General features: G+C 28.4%; 1 protein-coding gene and 1 non-coding gene across 2 annotated transcripts; one reads left to right on the top strand and one right to left on the bottom strand.

Moving 5' to 3' along the window:
• The first annotated feature begins 2770 nt into the window (after positions 1-2770).
• LOC112771727 (MLP-like protein 43) lies at positions 2771-4423 on the top strand. Its single transcript, XM_025816537.2, has 2 exons — positions 2771-3101; positions 3936-4423. Exons 1-2 carry the CDS (start codon positions 2912-2914, stop codon positions 4205-4207), a joined length of 462 nt encoding a protein of 153 aa, XP_025672322.1. The 5' UTR covers positions 2771-2911; the 3' UTR covers positions 4208-4423.
• Positions 4424-5568: 1145 nt separating this feature from the next.
• TRNAN-GUU (transfer RNA asparagine (anticodon GUU)) lies at positions 5569-5640 on the bottom strand. The gene has a single exon. It is a non-coding gene; the product is annotated as a tRNA-Asn (tRNA).
• Between the last annotated feature and the right edge of the window lie 13566 nt (positions 5641-19206).

Here is a 19206-nt window from a genome sequence, read left to right as displayed (position 1 = left end):
GTACTAAATTTTATTTTTAGAGGTCGTAATACCTCGCCACCTCCGTCTTATGACTTAAGCATAAAGCTTTGTGTGGTAGGTTGTTACACTCGCCAGTGCCGTCCCTCCTTGATAAACCGCTATTTTATGGTTTATTTTGTATTGAATTGAGTGGATTTTATCAATTATTCTCACACTTATTCATCTAAATTGCGTGTCTTACATTTTCCTTCCTAATTTTGTTCTATGGTTGAAAACATGCTTCTTTGGCCCTTAAATTGTCAATTTTTAATTCTCCTTTGTTACCATTCGATACCGTGATCTGTGTGTTAAGTGTTTTCAGGTTCTATAGGGCAGGAATGACTTAGAGAATGGAAAGAAAGCATGCAAAAGTGGAAGAAACACAAGAAACTAAGGAGCTGCGCAGCGAGAATCGATGCGCATGCATGGCTGATGCGTGCGCGTGACTTGGAGCATTTTACAACGACGCGTACGCGTGACTGACGCGTACGCGTAACTGACGCGTACGCGTGACTAGCGAAGTTGCACAGTAACGCGTACGCGTAACTGACGCGTACGCGTGACAAGCGCAGAAGACCAGCGACGCGTACGCGTGACCGACGCGTATGCGTGCAAAGCGTCACGTGCTGCATTAAACAGAAGACGCTGGAGGCGATTTCTGGGCTTCTTTTGGCCCAATTTCAAGTCCGAAAATGAAGCTTAGAGGCTGCAGAGTGGAGCTGGATGGGGGAATAATTCATTCAACATTCATTCACACAATTACTAGGTTTAGATGTAGTTTTCTAGAGAGCTAGGTTTTAGGGTTTTTAGCTTTAGTCCTTCTTAATTTCAGATTTCTATTATACTTTAATTTAGTTTTCTTCTACTCTTAATTGTTCTAATACTTTAGTTCATCTATCTCTCTTGTTGATCTACTCTTTATGTTACCAATTTAGTTTATGAATTCTCATGTTAGATTTGATTACCCTTTTAATGCAATTTAAAGTATTTCATATTTATTGCTTCTTCCTTTATTTGTTGTTATTGATTTCTTGCAATTGTTGGTTCAGATTTTATTATCTCTTATTGATTTTCTATGTTTCTGTTTCATACCTTCCAAGCGTTTGATAAAATGCTTGGGTGGATTTTGATTTAGATTTTTATATTCTTAGCTTGAATTGATTAATTGGAGACTCTTGAATTATCAAAGGTCTTTTATTGATTGGTGATTGAGACTTGCTAGTTGACTTAAGCTTCACTAAATCTAGTTTTTTATTAGGATTTGTGAACTTAAGTTAACTTTACTCACTTGACTTTTCTTCATAGTTAGAGGTTAACTAAGTGAAAGCAAAAGGTAATCACCATCACAATTGACAATGATAATGAGGATAGGAATTCGAATTCTCAATCTTTGTTAGGACTTTTCTGAGCTATTATTTCATTTCCTAGTTATTTATATTACTTATCTCTTATTACAAAACCCAAAAAGATACTTTTTATAACCAATAATAACTACACTTCCCTGCAATTCCTTGAGAGACGACCCGAGGTTTAATAGTTCGGTTAATTTTATTGGGTTTGCTTTAGTGACAAACAATTTAAATTTGATTGAGGTTTAATTGTCGGTTTAGAACTATACTTACAACGCGCTTATTTTTGTGAAAATCTTTACCGACATTTTACCCCATCACTCCTTTCCCTCTCTTCCTTTCTTTCCCTTCTTCTTCCCTACCCCTTCTTCTTTTTCCCTCCCCCTCCCACATGATTCCGTTCTCTTTTTCTTTTTTTTTTATTTTATAATTTTTTTATTAGAGTAATTTGATAATAAAATTTAAAATTTAAGTAAAAAAAATGATTTTAAAATTAAGTTAAACTTTAGGGACACTTTTATATGTAAAAAAAAGTTGGAAACAAAAAAAAAAATTCACAAATTAATTTTTGTGGATATCTATAGATACGAATTTTTTTTGTCATCTCTACTTTGACTCCGCATATCTCGTCTTATACTTTAATTAATAGTATATTTAAATATATTAAAATACTTAAAAATATAATCATTTAATTAAATAAATACTAATATAGTAATATAAGACTCTCTTTAACTGAGAGCAGCAAAACACTTACTAGTAAACCATAATTGTAGATAATTAGCAGATATGTGTCACCTACACATGTGGATCGGATAATGTGGGTGGTTTTATTTATTGTCTGTTTTGAATTTTTTGTGTGGTTTATTTTTTATTGTGAATTTTTTTAATAATATTATTTATCAACAAATTTATTATTTTTTATTATTATTTCAAATAATAATTGCTAAATTTTAAATTTTAACAATATAAAAATAAAATATCAATACAAAATATTGGCTAATATTAATAATAGATATTGGTTTTCTAACATTTTTTTTTCTATCTTTCAAGTGTGTTAAAATTACGTGTGCACTAAAAAAATTATATTATATATGAACTATCAAAATCAACTATCAATCACACACTAATAATGATCCATTATAGAAATACATTTTGATATGCAAAATGATCATATATTTAAATTGATAATAAAACTTTATAAGCACTATAATCAAACTTTATAAATAATATAAAAATATGATGGTACCTATTTTGCGTTCCTAAAAACTTTTATTAGAATTTAGTGATTAATCAATGTTAGATAATTTCATTGAGTAAAATAACATATATTGACTATTTTTTGTGTTGATTAAAATTTTTTTATTAGCAGCGCAATAAATTAATAGGGAGGAACAAGCTGACAATATATAGTAGCTTAGGTAGCTTATTTTTCTATATAAGATCCTACAAATCTGAACTCATTGTCCCATATCTCCCATCAGATATTCTAGCTAGCTAGCTTTATTATATTATTAGTATTATCTAATTTCTTGCTTCATAATAGTTGTTTCCTTCTTAAGACAATGGCACTGAGTGGTAAGCTTAGTACTGAAATTGTGATCCATGCACCTGCTGGAAAGTTCTTTAATCTTGTATCAAAATCTCTCCACCAAACTCAAAATATTTGTGAAAGAGTGCATCACACCAAGCTGCATCAGGGTGAGGATTGGCACAGCATCGGCGGTTCGGTTAAACACTGGAGTTATGTTGTAGGTAATCAAGCTTAGTTTTAAATGAATTAATTTGTAAATTGAAAAAAAAAACATCTAGTCGGATTTTATTTGTCATGATATCATTTTTTTTCAAAAATCTAAACTTATGGCAAAAGTCGCATAAATAATTATATTTTTAATGTGTCTCTTCATACAAGATTTATTTTTTGGGTTTATATAAATTTTTTATATGATTTTTTTTGTTATTTATTTTTAGGCTAAAATTCTTTTCATTAAAGTTTAACATGAATCAAATTTAAAATTTTTTATTATAAAAACTTTGATATTATATCATAATATCATTTCTTCTAAAAATTTAATTTAAGAAGATATATAAATAATTATATCTCTAACATTTTCTTTTCTTTGAGATTTTATTAAATTTAATTAGGTTCCCTTCATTTACAACAAAAAAAAGTTCTTACTAGGAAACAATATTAGTGAGAATTATATGAATTGTTTAAAAATCCACAATGAATGAGATTATTAGAAGAGAGCTATAAGTATATGCAAAAATTGACAAAATTCTTGTATTTTTTTGTGGGTCCTAAAAATATAAACAAAAAATAGATTGTCTCCAAGACAAAAGACAAAATTTTAAGACAACCAAAAGGACTAGCATAATTTGTATTTTTTTTTTTCACCAAAAATAGAAAGATTTGAATCCGCGATCTCTTAAGTAAGTATGGAGAGATTATGTCATTTGAATTATAACTCATTGGCTAGCATAATTTGTATGTAATTATGTTAACTAATAATTGACATAATTATTCTCAGGTTTCCTTAATTTTCTTTTTTTTAATTTTTTTAAATTTTGATTATTGTCATGCAACAGATGGTAAAGTAACTACATGCAAGGAGACAATTGAATCCATTGATGAGAAGAACAAGACAATTAAATTCAATTTCTTTGATGGAGACATAAGTCAACAATATAAAGTTTTGAAGCTCACCATTCAAGAGATTGATAACAGCAATGGAAGTGTTTCAGCTAAATGGACACTTGAATATGAGAAAATTAATGATAATGTCGAAGCTCCTTATGGTTACATGGAATTGTATGACAAATCTACTAAAGAGATGGATACTCATCTTCTCAAGGCATAATAATTACTAAAAGAAAATTAGAAGCACGTTATATGAATGGTTGGAATTTAATAAGGGGCAGGTTTTCGGGACTGTTTTGGAAGTAGTTAAGTGTTTATATAAATTAAATAATAAGTGTGAACTTGGGTGAAGAATAGAATAAGGAAGTGTGTTTTCAAATTCCAACCTTACATGTATGTTTATCCTTTGTTTGAATGAATTGAACTATTGTATGTATGTATGTATGTATGTATGTATGTATGTATGTATGTATAGTCATCGTTAATGATTTCTTTTGTTGGTTGCGTTAATGCCATGGATGTGTGGAAAGTGGAAACTTGAAAGTATCTGTGTGGAAAGGTAATCAATTTTTTTGGGCAACATAAGTTAAATTTTTAAAATTATTTTATTCATTTTAAATTTAAATTTTAAATTAAAAATTACTAATTCTAAATTTTAAATTAAAATTTTAAACTCTGAATTAAATTGATTAATATTTACTAATAAAAAATTAAATTTTTATCTTTCTTATTAACATAATGAGTAAATTGAAAAAATATTTGAATGATCAAATTATTGATAAAAGTATTTTTTAAAATTTTTTAATAATAAAAATATTTTAAAAATATTTAATTAAAATCAATTTTCTAACTTTCGCATAAACATAATGAATAAATCGAAAAAAATATCTGAATTATGAAATTATTGATAACATACTTTTTTAATAATAAAAATATTTTTAAAATATTTAATTAAAATTAATTTTCTAACCTTAGCATAAACATAATGAGTAAATCGAAAAAATATCTGAATTATCAAATTATTGATAAAAATATTTTTTAATAAAAAAATATTTTAAAATATTTAATTAAAAATTAATTTTCTAACTTTTTTATAAACATAATGAGTAAATCGGAAAAAATTTGAATTTTCAAATTATTGATAAAAGTATTCTTTTGAAATTTTTAATAATAAACATATTTTTAAAATATTTAAATACAATAAAAATATTCAACTATTAAATATATTTTGTCAAAAAATATTTTAAAAATTAAATTTTTATGTATTTTATATGAAAATATTAGAAAAATAAAATATTTTTATTTTAAAATTTAATGATTTTTGCTAAATAAATTTAGTTTGCAATTTTTGTCGTAAATGGATAAAAATAATTTTAAGAAGTTACAAAAATCTAAAGATTGAATAATCAGTCAATACATTTTTTTCAATTTTAATATTAGATATTCTTTGATTTTTTATTTAAATTAAATAATTTTAATATTTATTGAAATACGTAATTAGTAGAATATTTACTAATTTAAATACATATTACACATTTCGAATATTGTGATACAAAAATCATAAAAAATATAATCCGATACCTCCCCAAGTAGGATTCGAACCTACGACCAGTCAGTTAACAGCCGACCGCTCTACCACTGAGCTACTGAGGAACAACGGGAAATTTGATCTCATAGAGTTCAATTCCCGTTCTCAACCCATGACCAATATGAGCTCGAAGTTTCCTTCGTAACTCGTGAAACTTCTTCGCAATGGCTCCGTTCCATGCCTCATTTCAAAGGGAACCTCAAAGTGGCTCTATTTCATTATATTCCACCCATATCAAAATTCCACTCATTTTAGATCCCCCTCTTTGGTGTCAGTGAGATAAGAGATGTCGTTTCTAGTCTATCTCTTTCTATTTCTATATAGAAATATGGAAGGTTGAAAAATCATTATATAAATATATGGATTGAAAATTAGATAATAATCCGGAGATTGCAATAGATAATAAAAAACAGAAGATAATAAAAAACAGAGGTTTGCGATGATTTTTCAATCTTTTATACTGATAATCTAGTATACTTATACATGAAGATAATGAATTCGGTCGTTGTGGTCGGACTCTATTATGGATTTCTGAGCACATTCTCCATAGGGCCCTCTTATCTCTTCCTTCTTCGAGCTCGAATTATGCAAGAAGGGACCGAGAAGAAACTATCAGCAACAGCTGGGTTTATTAAATACGTATTCAGGATAAGTAACAATGTTTAGAAACAAATAATAATTTGGTTGCATCTGAGATATATACAAACTACATATTTGTTCATAAATTGATTACTCGGTATTCGTGATATGTGTATTTATATATCTAAGTGTCTCAGTACTTAAAATAATATTTAAAATATGTTTATCTATAAGTAGGTGGCTTATCAATACTTTAGATATGCTGTCAAAATACAATATATAAGGAGGTTCTTGACTCAGGAATTAATAGGACTTACTCTTTACAATATATATATATATATATATATATATATATATATATATATATATATATATATATATATATATATATATATATATATATAGCTGATAACGATTAATTGGACTTATTTTTTATAAGATAATTAATTATATTGTATATTATAATATTTAAACACAAATATCTCAAAACTAAAATCAAATATTATAAGAATAGATTATCATATTTAAAATCTATAAATATTAATATTGATGTTTGATTTTAAACTATCTTATTTAAAAGTTAAGGTATTGACCCTTAATGCCTCAAGTATTAAAAAAATTAACCTTAGATGTAATAATAATAAAAATATTTTTACCCTTTTAGCCCATTTCTTTTAATATTTATTGTTTTCGTCTTATCTATTATTTAAATAAATTTTTATAATTAAAAATTTATAGATAAATATTATGTAAGCTAAGTTAACTAAATTCTAAATCATATTTATAATACTTCTGACTTTATTGTTTGTAAATTAATAATATAAAAATCACAAACAATTAATAATTAGAGAATATATATTTTATATATATATATATATATACACACACAAGATTAATATTATAATTGTATAATTATCATTTTTTATTTTTTCAAAAACTTAAATTATCATTATAAATTAGATAAATAAAAATAATTAAAGAATTAATTTAAAATAAAGGGAGAAAAGTGATGTTGCTACTTATTGTCCTATACTAAAGAGACGAGACCTGAGAATTAGAAATTTGGATCCTCTACATTTTAAATTTGTACTTTAGAGGATAAAGTGTAATCTTCTACCTTTAAATAATTTCTCTCTCATATTTATTCTTAGTCCCACCTTTAAAATAAATGGCGAGAGATCACACTTTACTCTTTAAAGTAAAATTCAAATTTTAGAGAATCCAAATTCGAGAATCAAATAGCAAAAGAAAAGATCATAAGAGTGATTCACGGGTAAAGTGCCCTACTTAAGTGCGAAAGAAAGATTTTTTTTTCTTTTGCCTTATAAAGAAAGTTGAACTTTTAAATTGTGTATGAGAAAATTTGAAAAAGGAACATCACTAACCTCTAATTTTTCTTATGATGATCAATTGATCATGGTCCAAGCACCTAAAATTTAGAGAAGGAGGCCATCAATATTTTTTTGGAGGGGCCACTCTTAATTATTTTTTTTTTTTACATAAAATTTTTGGCGGAGGGGCGCTGCCCCTTGTATATAGGAAGCTTCGTCCCTACTCATCACACTACACCAATTCCACTAATAATTTGTATTTTTTCTTACTTTATTCTTGGTACATATGGCTATTAGTAATCAGTTTTCTTTTTTTGTGCTAGTTTATTTGAATGAAATAATTAGAAGTGGTGAACGGAAGTGATATTTGAATGCGATTTACTTGTAATATTGCACATTTGTCGTCTTGATTCTTTGGACACGTTAAAGAATTTCATATTGACTGATATGGGTGCACTAAATTTCAAGGAGGTTGAGAAAGTTGTATATAGATTTTTATCAGTGTTTCTGATCGAGTGGAGGGTTTCAAAATAGGACATTTTGGATCGAAGCTGATCAGCATGTGACGGACATGCAAGACTAATACCGCAACATATGATGAAGTGGTACGCTGCCGTTCGTGACAGGTAGTGGTTGTGTGTCATCGTCTTCGAAACCGCATGCACCCATGGTAGCAGCAAAACCGATTCACTTTGCCAAACCAGTTGATCGTGTCGAGGAAGACTTGAGTGATTCTAATTGACAGATCGATGAATAACAATTTCTTCTTTTTATAGGTGTTGTTAATCCTGGGGACGAGAAGTTCAGGATCGGAGTGGAATACGGTTCTAGAAAATCAGTCATTGCGACAATTTGGAGTTACACTATCTCTAGAGGAGTTGATTACGTTGTTTATGAATTCGAGCCACAGACATTCTATGCAAAATGCAAGACTTATGGATGAGGATGCGATTGGCTTATCCGAGCCAACTTGATATAGAAAAAAACTTGTTGGGAGATTCAGAGATACAACGGGAGGCACACACGTTCCATAGGAACGATCTCACAGGATCACTCCAAGTTGGACTCGGACACGATTGCTGAGGCTTTGAAGCCATTGGTTGAATCCGACCCATCCATAAAGGTAAAATCTATAATTGCAAAAATTCAGGCAAGATACAACTACACTATTAATTATCGAAAGGTTTGGTTAGAAAAGAAAAAGTCGATAGCGAAAGTCTTCGGTGGATGGAAAGAATCTTACAGAGCTTTGCTGTTGTGGTTCTCCGCAATGGTTCAGAAGATATTTGGTTCACAAGTCCAAATAGAAAAACGACCCCTATATAACGGGAGTAAGAGGTGGTTTGTTAGGATACTCCATCGGGTATTCTAGAGTTTCAATCCAAGCATAAGAGCCTTCAAATATTGCAAGCCACTGGTTCAAGTTGACGGCACCCACCTATATGAAAAATATAAAGGTTGCATTTTGGTTATAGTTACGCAAGATGGGAATCAAAACATTGTGCCGATTGCTTTTGCCATCGTAGAGGGTAAGACCGTTAATGCGTGAAACTTTTTTCTTAGTAACCTATGAAGGCTTGTTATAAGAAAAGATGGCGTGAGTATAATCTCCGATAATCATGAGTCAATCATGGCTATTGGGGTGGATGCAGTGTGGCTGCTGAGGAATGAACTCCAACAACCTCAGGTACATCCAGAATAATCCAAGGTACCAACTACGGTAATCGGCAGACGGGTTAAAGTCGGCGATTGGTTATAGATTTCTATCTAACAATCAACTGTTGCAGCGATTCTCCCATTGCTGAATCCATTCGTCGAGTACGATGCTCCAATTATGGCACTATACTCTCGAAAGAGTGTAATAATGCTTGTCAAGAAGGATAGCTTGTGCCGGCAGAGGGGGAGACTATGCATACCCGTACTAGTGAACCACTCGGTCCACAGGATGTCATTCGACACACTCGAATGATAGCAACTACCCTATCGTGTCACACACATCAAGGTGGTGATGTAGCTCGACCGGGATGATGATGCCGAGGTATGGCTGCCAGACAAACTGCAAAATGTTGCATGAACTAAGTTAGATTATTAATGCCATAAATTATTCTTATAAATTAATATCGATACTGACCTCTTCTATGTAGTATATCTCGTGCCTAACAGACACCGCACTCCTCCACATCCACTCCCTGGTTCGTGGATGATGACTCCACCTGCAATACGCAACGTTATAACAGAGTTTAAATTATGTCTTGCCAGTAAAACATAAATGAAATACGAGTCAAAATCCAATAAATTATGTGCTGTTACGGTGTTACCTGCGTGCAACCGGTATATCAGCAGGTGCAAGCCGCTGTCTTGGAATGGGCGCAAGAAAGGACACTCACTCCCACGCCCAAAAAAACAACAAATCAAGTGGGTCGTCCATCTCCTTGCAATCATACCGTGATGCATGACACAATGCCTTGTAAAGATGTGCGAGAGTTGCTGACTCCCGACTGTAAGCGCCGATCTGCTCAAAATTTTGGAGCAGTGGTGGGTACGTCGTGTGGACATACGTCGTCGATTTATCCGCGAAAAGGGTGGTTCCCAGCAGACAGAAGATGTAAGACCTAACATATCACTGAACAGACAATCAAGTGTCTAAAGATTGTGTGTCTTTGATATGGCGAACCCAGGCTAACTTTATGTAACTTTTAGATGAACTACTCACAACGGGTTTGCTGCCAAAAATTACCATGCTCTCTGGTTAACGAAGAAGTCCTGACTGCTATCGGTCCAACCAGTTACAACCTCTCCATCAATTGATAAGCCAATATATGTGTAACACGTCCTCCAGTGTTACTGTAACTTCATCGGTTGACAATACGAAAGAATGAGTCTCCGGCTTCCACCTTTCCACAAGAGCAGATAGCAAAGCAGAATGCCCTTCTGATCTGTCCCACTTTTGATACATGGTAGAATCCCGTTATTCATAAAGTCTGGTCAACTGCCGAGTGCCACATCTCTGGCGGATCAAGCTTACGGAGCAGAATATTCCTGTTAGCTTAGGTACAAGACAACAGAAAATTCAAAAAAATAAAAAAATAATTACAGAAAATAAAATACAAATAAATATTAATAATTTGTTAAAAACCACAAAGATTTATCGATATATAGCACAAATATTTTTGTACATAGCACAAAAATAAAAGTAAGGGAAACTAAATCACGATACTTCATACTAAATATTGATTATGCTATATATTTGTAGAATTTTTTAGAATTCTCATAATCTTGTTTCATAAAAATAAATATGTAGATATTTTGATGGAGAAGTCTAAAAGTTAAATAAATAAATAAACTAAGTACTAAAAATATCTAAGTTTAGTATCTAGATAATATATTTAGGTAAATATCTAGAAATATCTAAGACCTAGAATTATTTAGAAATTATATATAATGAACCAACTTTATAAATAGGTCATCATGGAGCTCATTGTAATCATCTAAGAACCATATCAAATTTCACTAGTTTTTGTACTCTTTCCTTAATCCATCAATAATATAACTATCAATTTTCTCAAACCATTCATCTAAACTATTTATTCATCAAAACTATCCTTGCTACAATATTCAAATCCATAATACACTGAATCAACATCAAATTATTTCATAAAACTAACATTAAGTAACAAGAGTGATAAAAAAAATAAATTCAAACCTCCTAAAAGATTCGGAAATTAATAAAATTTAATAATAGTGATTCACACATACAAAAATTTATAGAAACAAATTTTTAAACTAATACATAAAAATTTGTGTTGGTCATTATAAAATTTTTGTATTGTGTACCTAAATTTTTGTGTTCAATAATTTTATTGTATTTAATTAGTTGGTGAATCAATATTTTAGATTTGTGATTTTTTTAAAAAATTTTGCATTCAGTAGCTTTGGCTTTGCTGAACAGAAAATGATGATACGACGAAAGAGTAAGAAGAAATTAAATAAGAGAGAAGAAGACAGGAGGCGAAGAAAAAAAAGAAGAAAAGATAATGATGATAATGATAATAAAGAAGGAATAGAGAAAAAATGAGAATAAATTAAATAAAAAAATTATATAAAAAAAGATATTATAAAAAACACATTATACATAAATATATAATTTAGTTGAATTTAATTAAAAATATATTTAATCGCCTAATTTTTTATTAAATTTATATTTATATATAATTTTTTATTATATTTATATATAATTCAATAATGCTTTTTGTACATATTTCTATCGAGCACTCCAGCCACACTTTGTTTGTTTGTTTTGTTTTATTTTTTTCTCTCATCCCATCGTGTTAATCATATATTTTTGGTGATAATCTATCGTCTTAATCATATGTCTTAGGGCTAATATATGTATGAATAATCTCTATTATAATATATGACAATGATTTATTATTAATTATTTTACTCTTCATGATGTATATGTTTATCAGAATATGTGTATAAAGTACTAAGCTGTATATTAAAAATATGCTATTAAATTATACACGTATCTAAAAATATATATTAAAATATAAAAAATACATTAAAAATAAACTAATTAAATAATATATATTTAAACACAATATGTAATTGATTTTAATGTATACGCATAGTCTCTCCTTCATATCTTTTTATTTAAACTAATTAGTTCATTATTCTATTTAAATAAGTATTCTGTATTCGAATTTCATCTTGAGCATGTAATAATCTATTAATTAGTAATAATATAAATTTCTAAATAAAATTTATATATGTAACGAGTTAGTCTTTAATCTGTTAGATAGACAGATAACATAGAAAAAAAATTACTAAATTTAAAATTTATTAGATAGAATGATAAAAATTGGTTTAATTGAATTACGTTGATTGATCGAATCTCCAAGTTCACACATACAATATCTAGCACAGCTAGCATATCGAAATTGCTGGCAACATTTTATTTTTAAATGATGAAAAATATATAATCAAACGTGCAACAAGTTTGATGAACAGTAGAAATGGACGGGAATGGGTGTGGTGCAAATCAGAGGACCCTAGGATAATCAAGTTCAATCCCTTTTCCATGACCCATCTATTTAGCCACAGTTAGATGTGGATCTCTTTATTTGGTTTCGTATTTTCGGTATTGAGAGAAATCAAATAAATTTACCTCATTTCGTGCGTGCATGCATACATAATAATAAAATAATATTACATTCCGTTGTCGTGGGGCTAGGGCACGAGTCTTAATCATAGTGTTACCACCTTGTTTGTTTGGCACGCACTTGGTCTTGCCACCATACATTACTAGTGTAAAACCCGGGCTACGCCCGGGACAAATATTATTTTATTATAAAAATTTATTGATACTAAACTATTAATATTAATAGTTATTATTTTTAACTTAAAAAAAGTTTTCATATATAAAAATTTATTATGTAGTGTATAAAACTATTTTATTCTATACTTATAAAAGTTAAAATAATTTTGTTATTTTTAGTTTATATTAGTAAACTTCACTTAAATATAAAAGTCTTTGTGTTTGAGTATTTAAATAAATATGGTTACATAGTTCCTGTTATACTATCTAAAAAAAGTAAAACTTTAATCAAAATAGTTTATATTCTAATCACACAAACAACAAATATAATAAATTGTATATCATTTTAAAGAGGTTTCTATTTTAATGATGAAAGAAAAATAATTATATTAATTAAAATACAAATACATAAAAAATATTACTTATATACTAAATATTTTTTAAACCTGTACAACAATATATTTATAATTAATTAATCACATAGTTAAATTATTTTTAATTAACAAAACAAAGAAAATATATGTATAATTGTTAAGAAAATACTGGTGTCAAAATAGTATTTATTATAAAGATGTATATATATTGAAAATAACAAAAATTAATCACTTAAATTATTTTTTTTAATATTTATTACTAATAAATTCATAAATATATCTTGTTTTTTATTGTAATATATCCTCCACCACCTAAATTTTGAATAAAATAAAAAATATATTTGATTTGTTATTTACCATAATAAGTTAAGACAATAAATTTTATTTATTTGTTTAATTATTCAACAAAGGATTTTTACTTAAAAAATATATTTTGAGTTTTTACCTATTTGATAGTTAATATTTTTTATTACTATTATATGGTAAGTATTTTGTGAGTTAAATGAGATATAATTATTTATTTATTTTACCAACCTAAAATAGTTTTTATTTTTTAAAAAAAAAATCTTAAAATTTTATCCTTTAATTAATACCACATGAGAAACACTTACCATTTGTACCATCTTAAAAAAAATATCTATATAAAATAGGAGCATAGTCACATTATTTATTTGATGTTAAGTGATCTTCAATAAAATTTTAAGTTATTATATTAATTAGATTGACGATCTATGAATGTGATTTATGTTAATTATTTTAGAACATGATAAAGAAGTAAAATTACTCAGCTAGAGTCTAAAGTCATAGGCAAAGAGAAACTTAATATAGGAGTGTCAATTTTATGAAAAAGATTATAAAGAATAGCAATTGATAAAATAACATAACATAAAAGAGACAAATTCTTATGTGAAATAGACATTTCTTTTCAATTGCTCTACTTCATAATATAAAACAATTCATCTGTATCAGAAAACAATAAAATTGAGATATCATCTTTTAAAGACTAATACCTTCTCAAAACACAATGCAACAAATCAAATTTTTTGGTTTGCTATTTTATAAATTTATCAGTTCACTTCAATATATAGTCTTTCTCAATCGCATATTTAAATTGATATTTATTTGATTCAACCATTTGATATTAAAATGAAATGCCAACTTAAATGGCACAAATATGATTTTTTTTTTTTTATTTAAAAAGGGTTTATTTAGTTTCACATAAGATATTTGAACATAAAAATATTGAGAAAAGAAGAATCCTAAAAGATGTTACACATTCTAATACCACAATGCTTTGAATTCTCATATTTTGAATAAAAACTAAAAAAGAAAAGAAAGCACAATAACAATGTATGACACCCACTTCAATAACTTGGAAACTCGGTAACATTCATATTTTTAAATTCTCCATTGTTGCTTAGCTCTAGATACTTCACCGGAGGTTGCTCAGATCCAATGTAACTGAAAATATCACAAAAATAATTATTTATCTTATGATATGAATATGCTTTCCATTTAAAATTGAACGACTATCTGGAACTTTGAAGAAATATAACAACTACCCTTATGAAAATGGTATGGTGATAGATAGAAAAAATAGATAACAGAACTTGCAAATATCGAGTAGTGATAAATCAAAATAGGTAAAGCATCTTATAAAGTCTAAACATTCTATCATGAGTGTACAAAAAATAAACTTTTTGCAAGTTGAACAATTTACTTTTTTGTAAAGAATTTGTAAAGAATAGGAATTATAAAAAAATTATTAACAAATCTAAATAAAAGAATAACTGGTAGTAAAATTTCACCCACGTGAATATCAATTTTAATAAAACAACAACTTGCCTTTATAATTTTTCTATCCAAAATTATTTCAACCACCCACGTGAATATGTCAATTTTTTGCCTATTAAAAAGACAAAGCAACAATAAATAAATCCTAAGAAGATCTAAAAAATGTTCACAGCAGTTTTAAATAAACTACCATTTCAATAAAATCATTTTTGTTACAAAAGATCAATATACCACAAAGAAAAGGCACAAATTGAAATATAGATCTAAAAAAGAACAAAAATTAATGATGAATATAATGGTATTTAATTGTCTAAAAGTTATGAGTTATACACTTGTGCAGCATAATCAATTCAGCCAATATAGATGAAAACAATAAAATTAAATAACAACCGATAATACAATACAGCTAGTAGAATCTTTTTATTTACCACCAATAAAAAAAACTGCAAGACATGTGAAAATCAAGCTCAAAAGGTTTATGGGTAGCTAAAACATGCAGACACATCCAAGATAACTATTTAAAAGTATTAAAATTAAGTTCAATAAACGCAATAAAAGATAGTAACCCAATTTCAAAATTGAACGTAAATGGAGCAAAAATATAACATCTTTCTTACCTAATACCCAATTATCTATGACAATATTATTAGTTCTAATGCTTATAATATGAAGTGAGATTATTTTCTTAGACTCAAATTGGTCATAGACATTAAATATTATTAAATTTACAAATCAATTACCAATCCCTAATATGCTACAATAACTTAACTCAATCAACTTTAAACCAATAAAAATCGATATCAAACAAAGTCTCACCTCATAAAAATGCTTCCACAATACATGTTTAAGATACCAAAAATACATAAACAAAAGGTGAAACAAAAAAGAAACACAACAATATTTCATCTAATCTACATCCGACACATGCATAACTATGAATTCCCAACCTACAAAACTTATTCAACCTAATTCCTGAATGGTGAAGAATAACATAATAAATCCTTTTAGAAAATATGAATAAAAAACAGTGAACATTCCATATACACAAACTAATCCTTTAATTGGAACAAAACGCCAGAAAAAACCAAAATGAGCAAAGCCAAAAAGTAAGTCCTAAAAACTAACCTTTAAAAATTAAACAGAACTGGTGAAACTTAAACTTACCTACAAAAAGTGATCCACACTAAAACCCTTCGTCGTAAAACAAATGACCCTTAAACTGCTGCCCTCCTCCATACTCTACACTTCATAATTTTAAAACCACACACTAAAGAATCACAAATAAAAATAGCTATCTTGGCAGAAGTAAAAAGCTAATAATAAAGTCAGGTATCCCTTTAAATCTTGGTAATGAATATTTAATTGGATGATTTTTTTACATAAAGTTTATTACCGAATTTTTCATTTCAATTTTTAAAGAAACATGAAATTAATCCCTCAATTGTAAATTTTGAGAAATGTATTTTAAAATTGAATTTCATTTCTTAATAATTTTTCTGCATGCCATCACTTACAGCTAGGTTCAATATTGGCAACTATTTCTTAGAATGACAATTTCAACTTCCAAGTTATAAAAAATTATCCATGAAAAAAAAGTACACTAATATCCCAAACATATTACACAAAAATAAAACCAATTTTCTAAGGACAAATAAATCATGACACTGTATAACAGTATAAGAATATATGTCTTATAATACATACTCTAATTCATGCATTTTTAACACGTCATAATGCTAGAATCTCAAATTATCACAATCAAAATATGAATCAATGCCTAGAGTTAAGTATAGTTGCACTACTGAAGCAATCAAAGTCAATATATGCATATTGGTTGCAAAAGAAAAAAATTAGTCTCTGAAAGAAGAACAACTCACATGAAAAGTAAAGAAAATACCTTGACAATAACCCAATATCATCACATCAAACTCAGATATGCAATGTCAGATAAAGAAAAAAAAAAAACAGAACAAATAGTGTCTCAAACTGATAAAGTGAAACCTTAACTACAATAGACTTATGTTGGAGGATAATGAGAGTATTGGAAGAGCACTCATAAGCTGCGAAAATCATTTTGAAGGACTTGATTGAGCACCATCACATAATCAATATCCCATTCTGAAGTTAAAAAAAGGGAAAAAATTATTTGTTTTACAAAATGAGTGAAAAAAAAATCTATACAATTGTCAAATTGTTATAGTTATAGATTTCTCTCTGCTTGAATCTCGAACCCTAATGGTATTTTCTGTAACGTTTTTTTAAAAGAAAGAAAAATAAAAATAAATTTCTACTTTTAAAAAAGAAAAGTTACCCACACTGCGGATTACAGGATCTCAGAACTCTCCATTCTTTTGACCGGTGTTTCAACTTGTTGCCAACTGCTCCTTCTTTAGTGACGGTAGTAACACCACTCACCGTGGCACTATTCTTTCTCCTTGCAGTTGCATCAACAGTCACCGATGGCTGATAGAAAATTATTTATTCTCTATATGTTATAAAATAAGGGCTGCTGATTACATGCATCAAACCTAAATAAATAGAATAATCAAGAGTACCTCTGTTATAGAATAATACCTCTGTTTGGGTACAATACTATGGGGAGCTTTTTATATGATTTATATTCAATTGCATTTGACTGGACAGCGTTAGCTGAGTTTCCATCAGTTTCCATCATCGCCGCCCTCTTCTCCTTCTTCCATGGAGCTTCCTTTCATCACTGTCGTAAGTTCTTCTTCACAACCAAGCCAAAATACTGACTTCTTCATGTCAAGAACATGTTTGGAGATGCGACTACTGCCAACAACAAAAATAGTAAACAGCAACAAACACACTAAATCACTTGCTCAAATAAAGATAAAGCCTTTTCCGAATCATGATGAAGTTCCCACATGACCCTACCATGTATAAATCTAAGTAATCTATTAAATCAAAATTCCAGATTGAACAACAGAAACGTGTATGTGTTTCCTTTAGTCAAACTTCTCAATAATAATTTTAGAATTAAGCTAAGAGCAAACAAAGTATGGAATGCTTATTAAAGCAAATCATTAAAGGACCTTAAGAAACATCAATATTATTGCCTATTGGAATGATTTATTTGTAATGGTAACTTTGCAAAAAATTTATTAATAGCTAATTCTTTGAAAATGCCATAATATAAAGCAATTCACTATTGATCACTATCTGTGTATATTCTTTGAATGAAATTAATTAAATAATGCATATTTAAAGATAAAAGAATAATTAATTCACTGCATATGCATACTTGTAGTTTGAGTTTTTTTAATTCTTTTAAATTAAGATTCAGGTATTACATGTTTACATTCATAAACTGAAGTGGTGCAGTGCAGAGGAAATAAAAAAATACTTTAAGGTAAGTGTGTCTCTTGGATACTTTTTTTTTTGAGAGTACGGGGAAGTACCACTTTGTGATCCTCACTTTTGAAGAGTGAATTATAGTGCAATTATCTTTATCGAATACATCTAATCTTAAATAAAGATAATAATGAATATCAGTCTAACCCTTTCAACATCCATAGTTCAGAAGAAAATTTGAATAATACCTCTTTAAAAATAATCTTGCGATATGCCTTCAGTCCTTTCGATATATCACCAATATGTTCTGCATGAAGAAATGGAAGAACTTAAAAAATGCTAGATCTTTCCAAGAAATACTTTCTACTAATTGAATATGCAACATCTGAGTATTTGCGTCCTACAGAAATTGTACAATGATAAAATGAATTTTTTATATATCAATATTCAAAGATTGAAAAAGAAGCTCACACATTGTTGGATCTAAAAAAGTAATGAACTTACCACAAAAGCAATCTCTTCAACAAACAAAGTTTCAATGTCAAATAATATCTTTTCTCCAATATTCTCTCTACCAATAGGTTTTTCTTTATTTGAAAATCTAATAGTACATCAAGCTTTACTTTTCCTATTCTATTAATGAGAAGCTCAAAGTGAATCATTTTAATAATGATAATAGAATCATGTGATCACAAAATTACAGATAGAGATACACAAAATACACAAAAAAGGAAGTGGTCAAAACCCCAACAATTGCAAGATTATAGTTCACAGTTTATTCAAATCATCCATGTGCAAAATTCACTCATAAATCCTAAAAGAATCTCTTCCTCGCACAAAAAACGACCATGTAGATAGAAAACGCAAAACACAGAATAAAAAGAGCATCTTTCTTCCACACATTGAGAAGTTCTTTTATCT

The sequence above is a fragment of the Arachis hypogaea genome, chromosome 18 (assembly GCF_003086295.3).
Source record: "Arachis hypogaea cultivar Tifrunner chromosome 18, arahy.Tifrunner.gnm2.J5K5, whole genome shotgun sequence".
Classification (NCBI taxonomy): domain Eukaryota; kingdom Viridiplantae; phylum Streptophyta; class Magnoliopsida; order Fabales; family Fabaceae; genus Arachis; species Arachis hypogaea.
This window is presented reverse-complemented; position numbering and strand designations above follow the sequence as displayed.

Excerpts from the sequence above, each read along its gene's own strand:
- LOC112771727 (XM_025816537.2), top strand. The coding sequence starts at position 2,912 with ATGGCACTGAGTGGTAAGCTTAGTACTGAAATTGTGATCCATGCACCT. Across the intron at positions 3,102-3,935 it reads ACACTGGAGTTATGTTGTAG|ATGGTAAAGTAACTACATGC; the intron begins GTAATCAAGCTT and ends GTCATGCAACAG.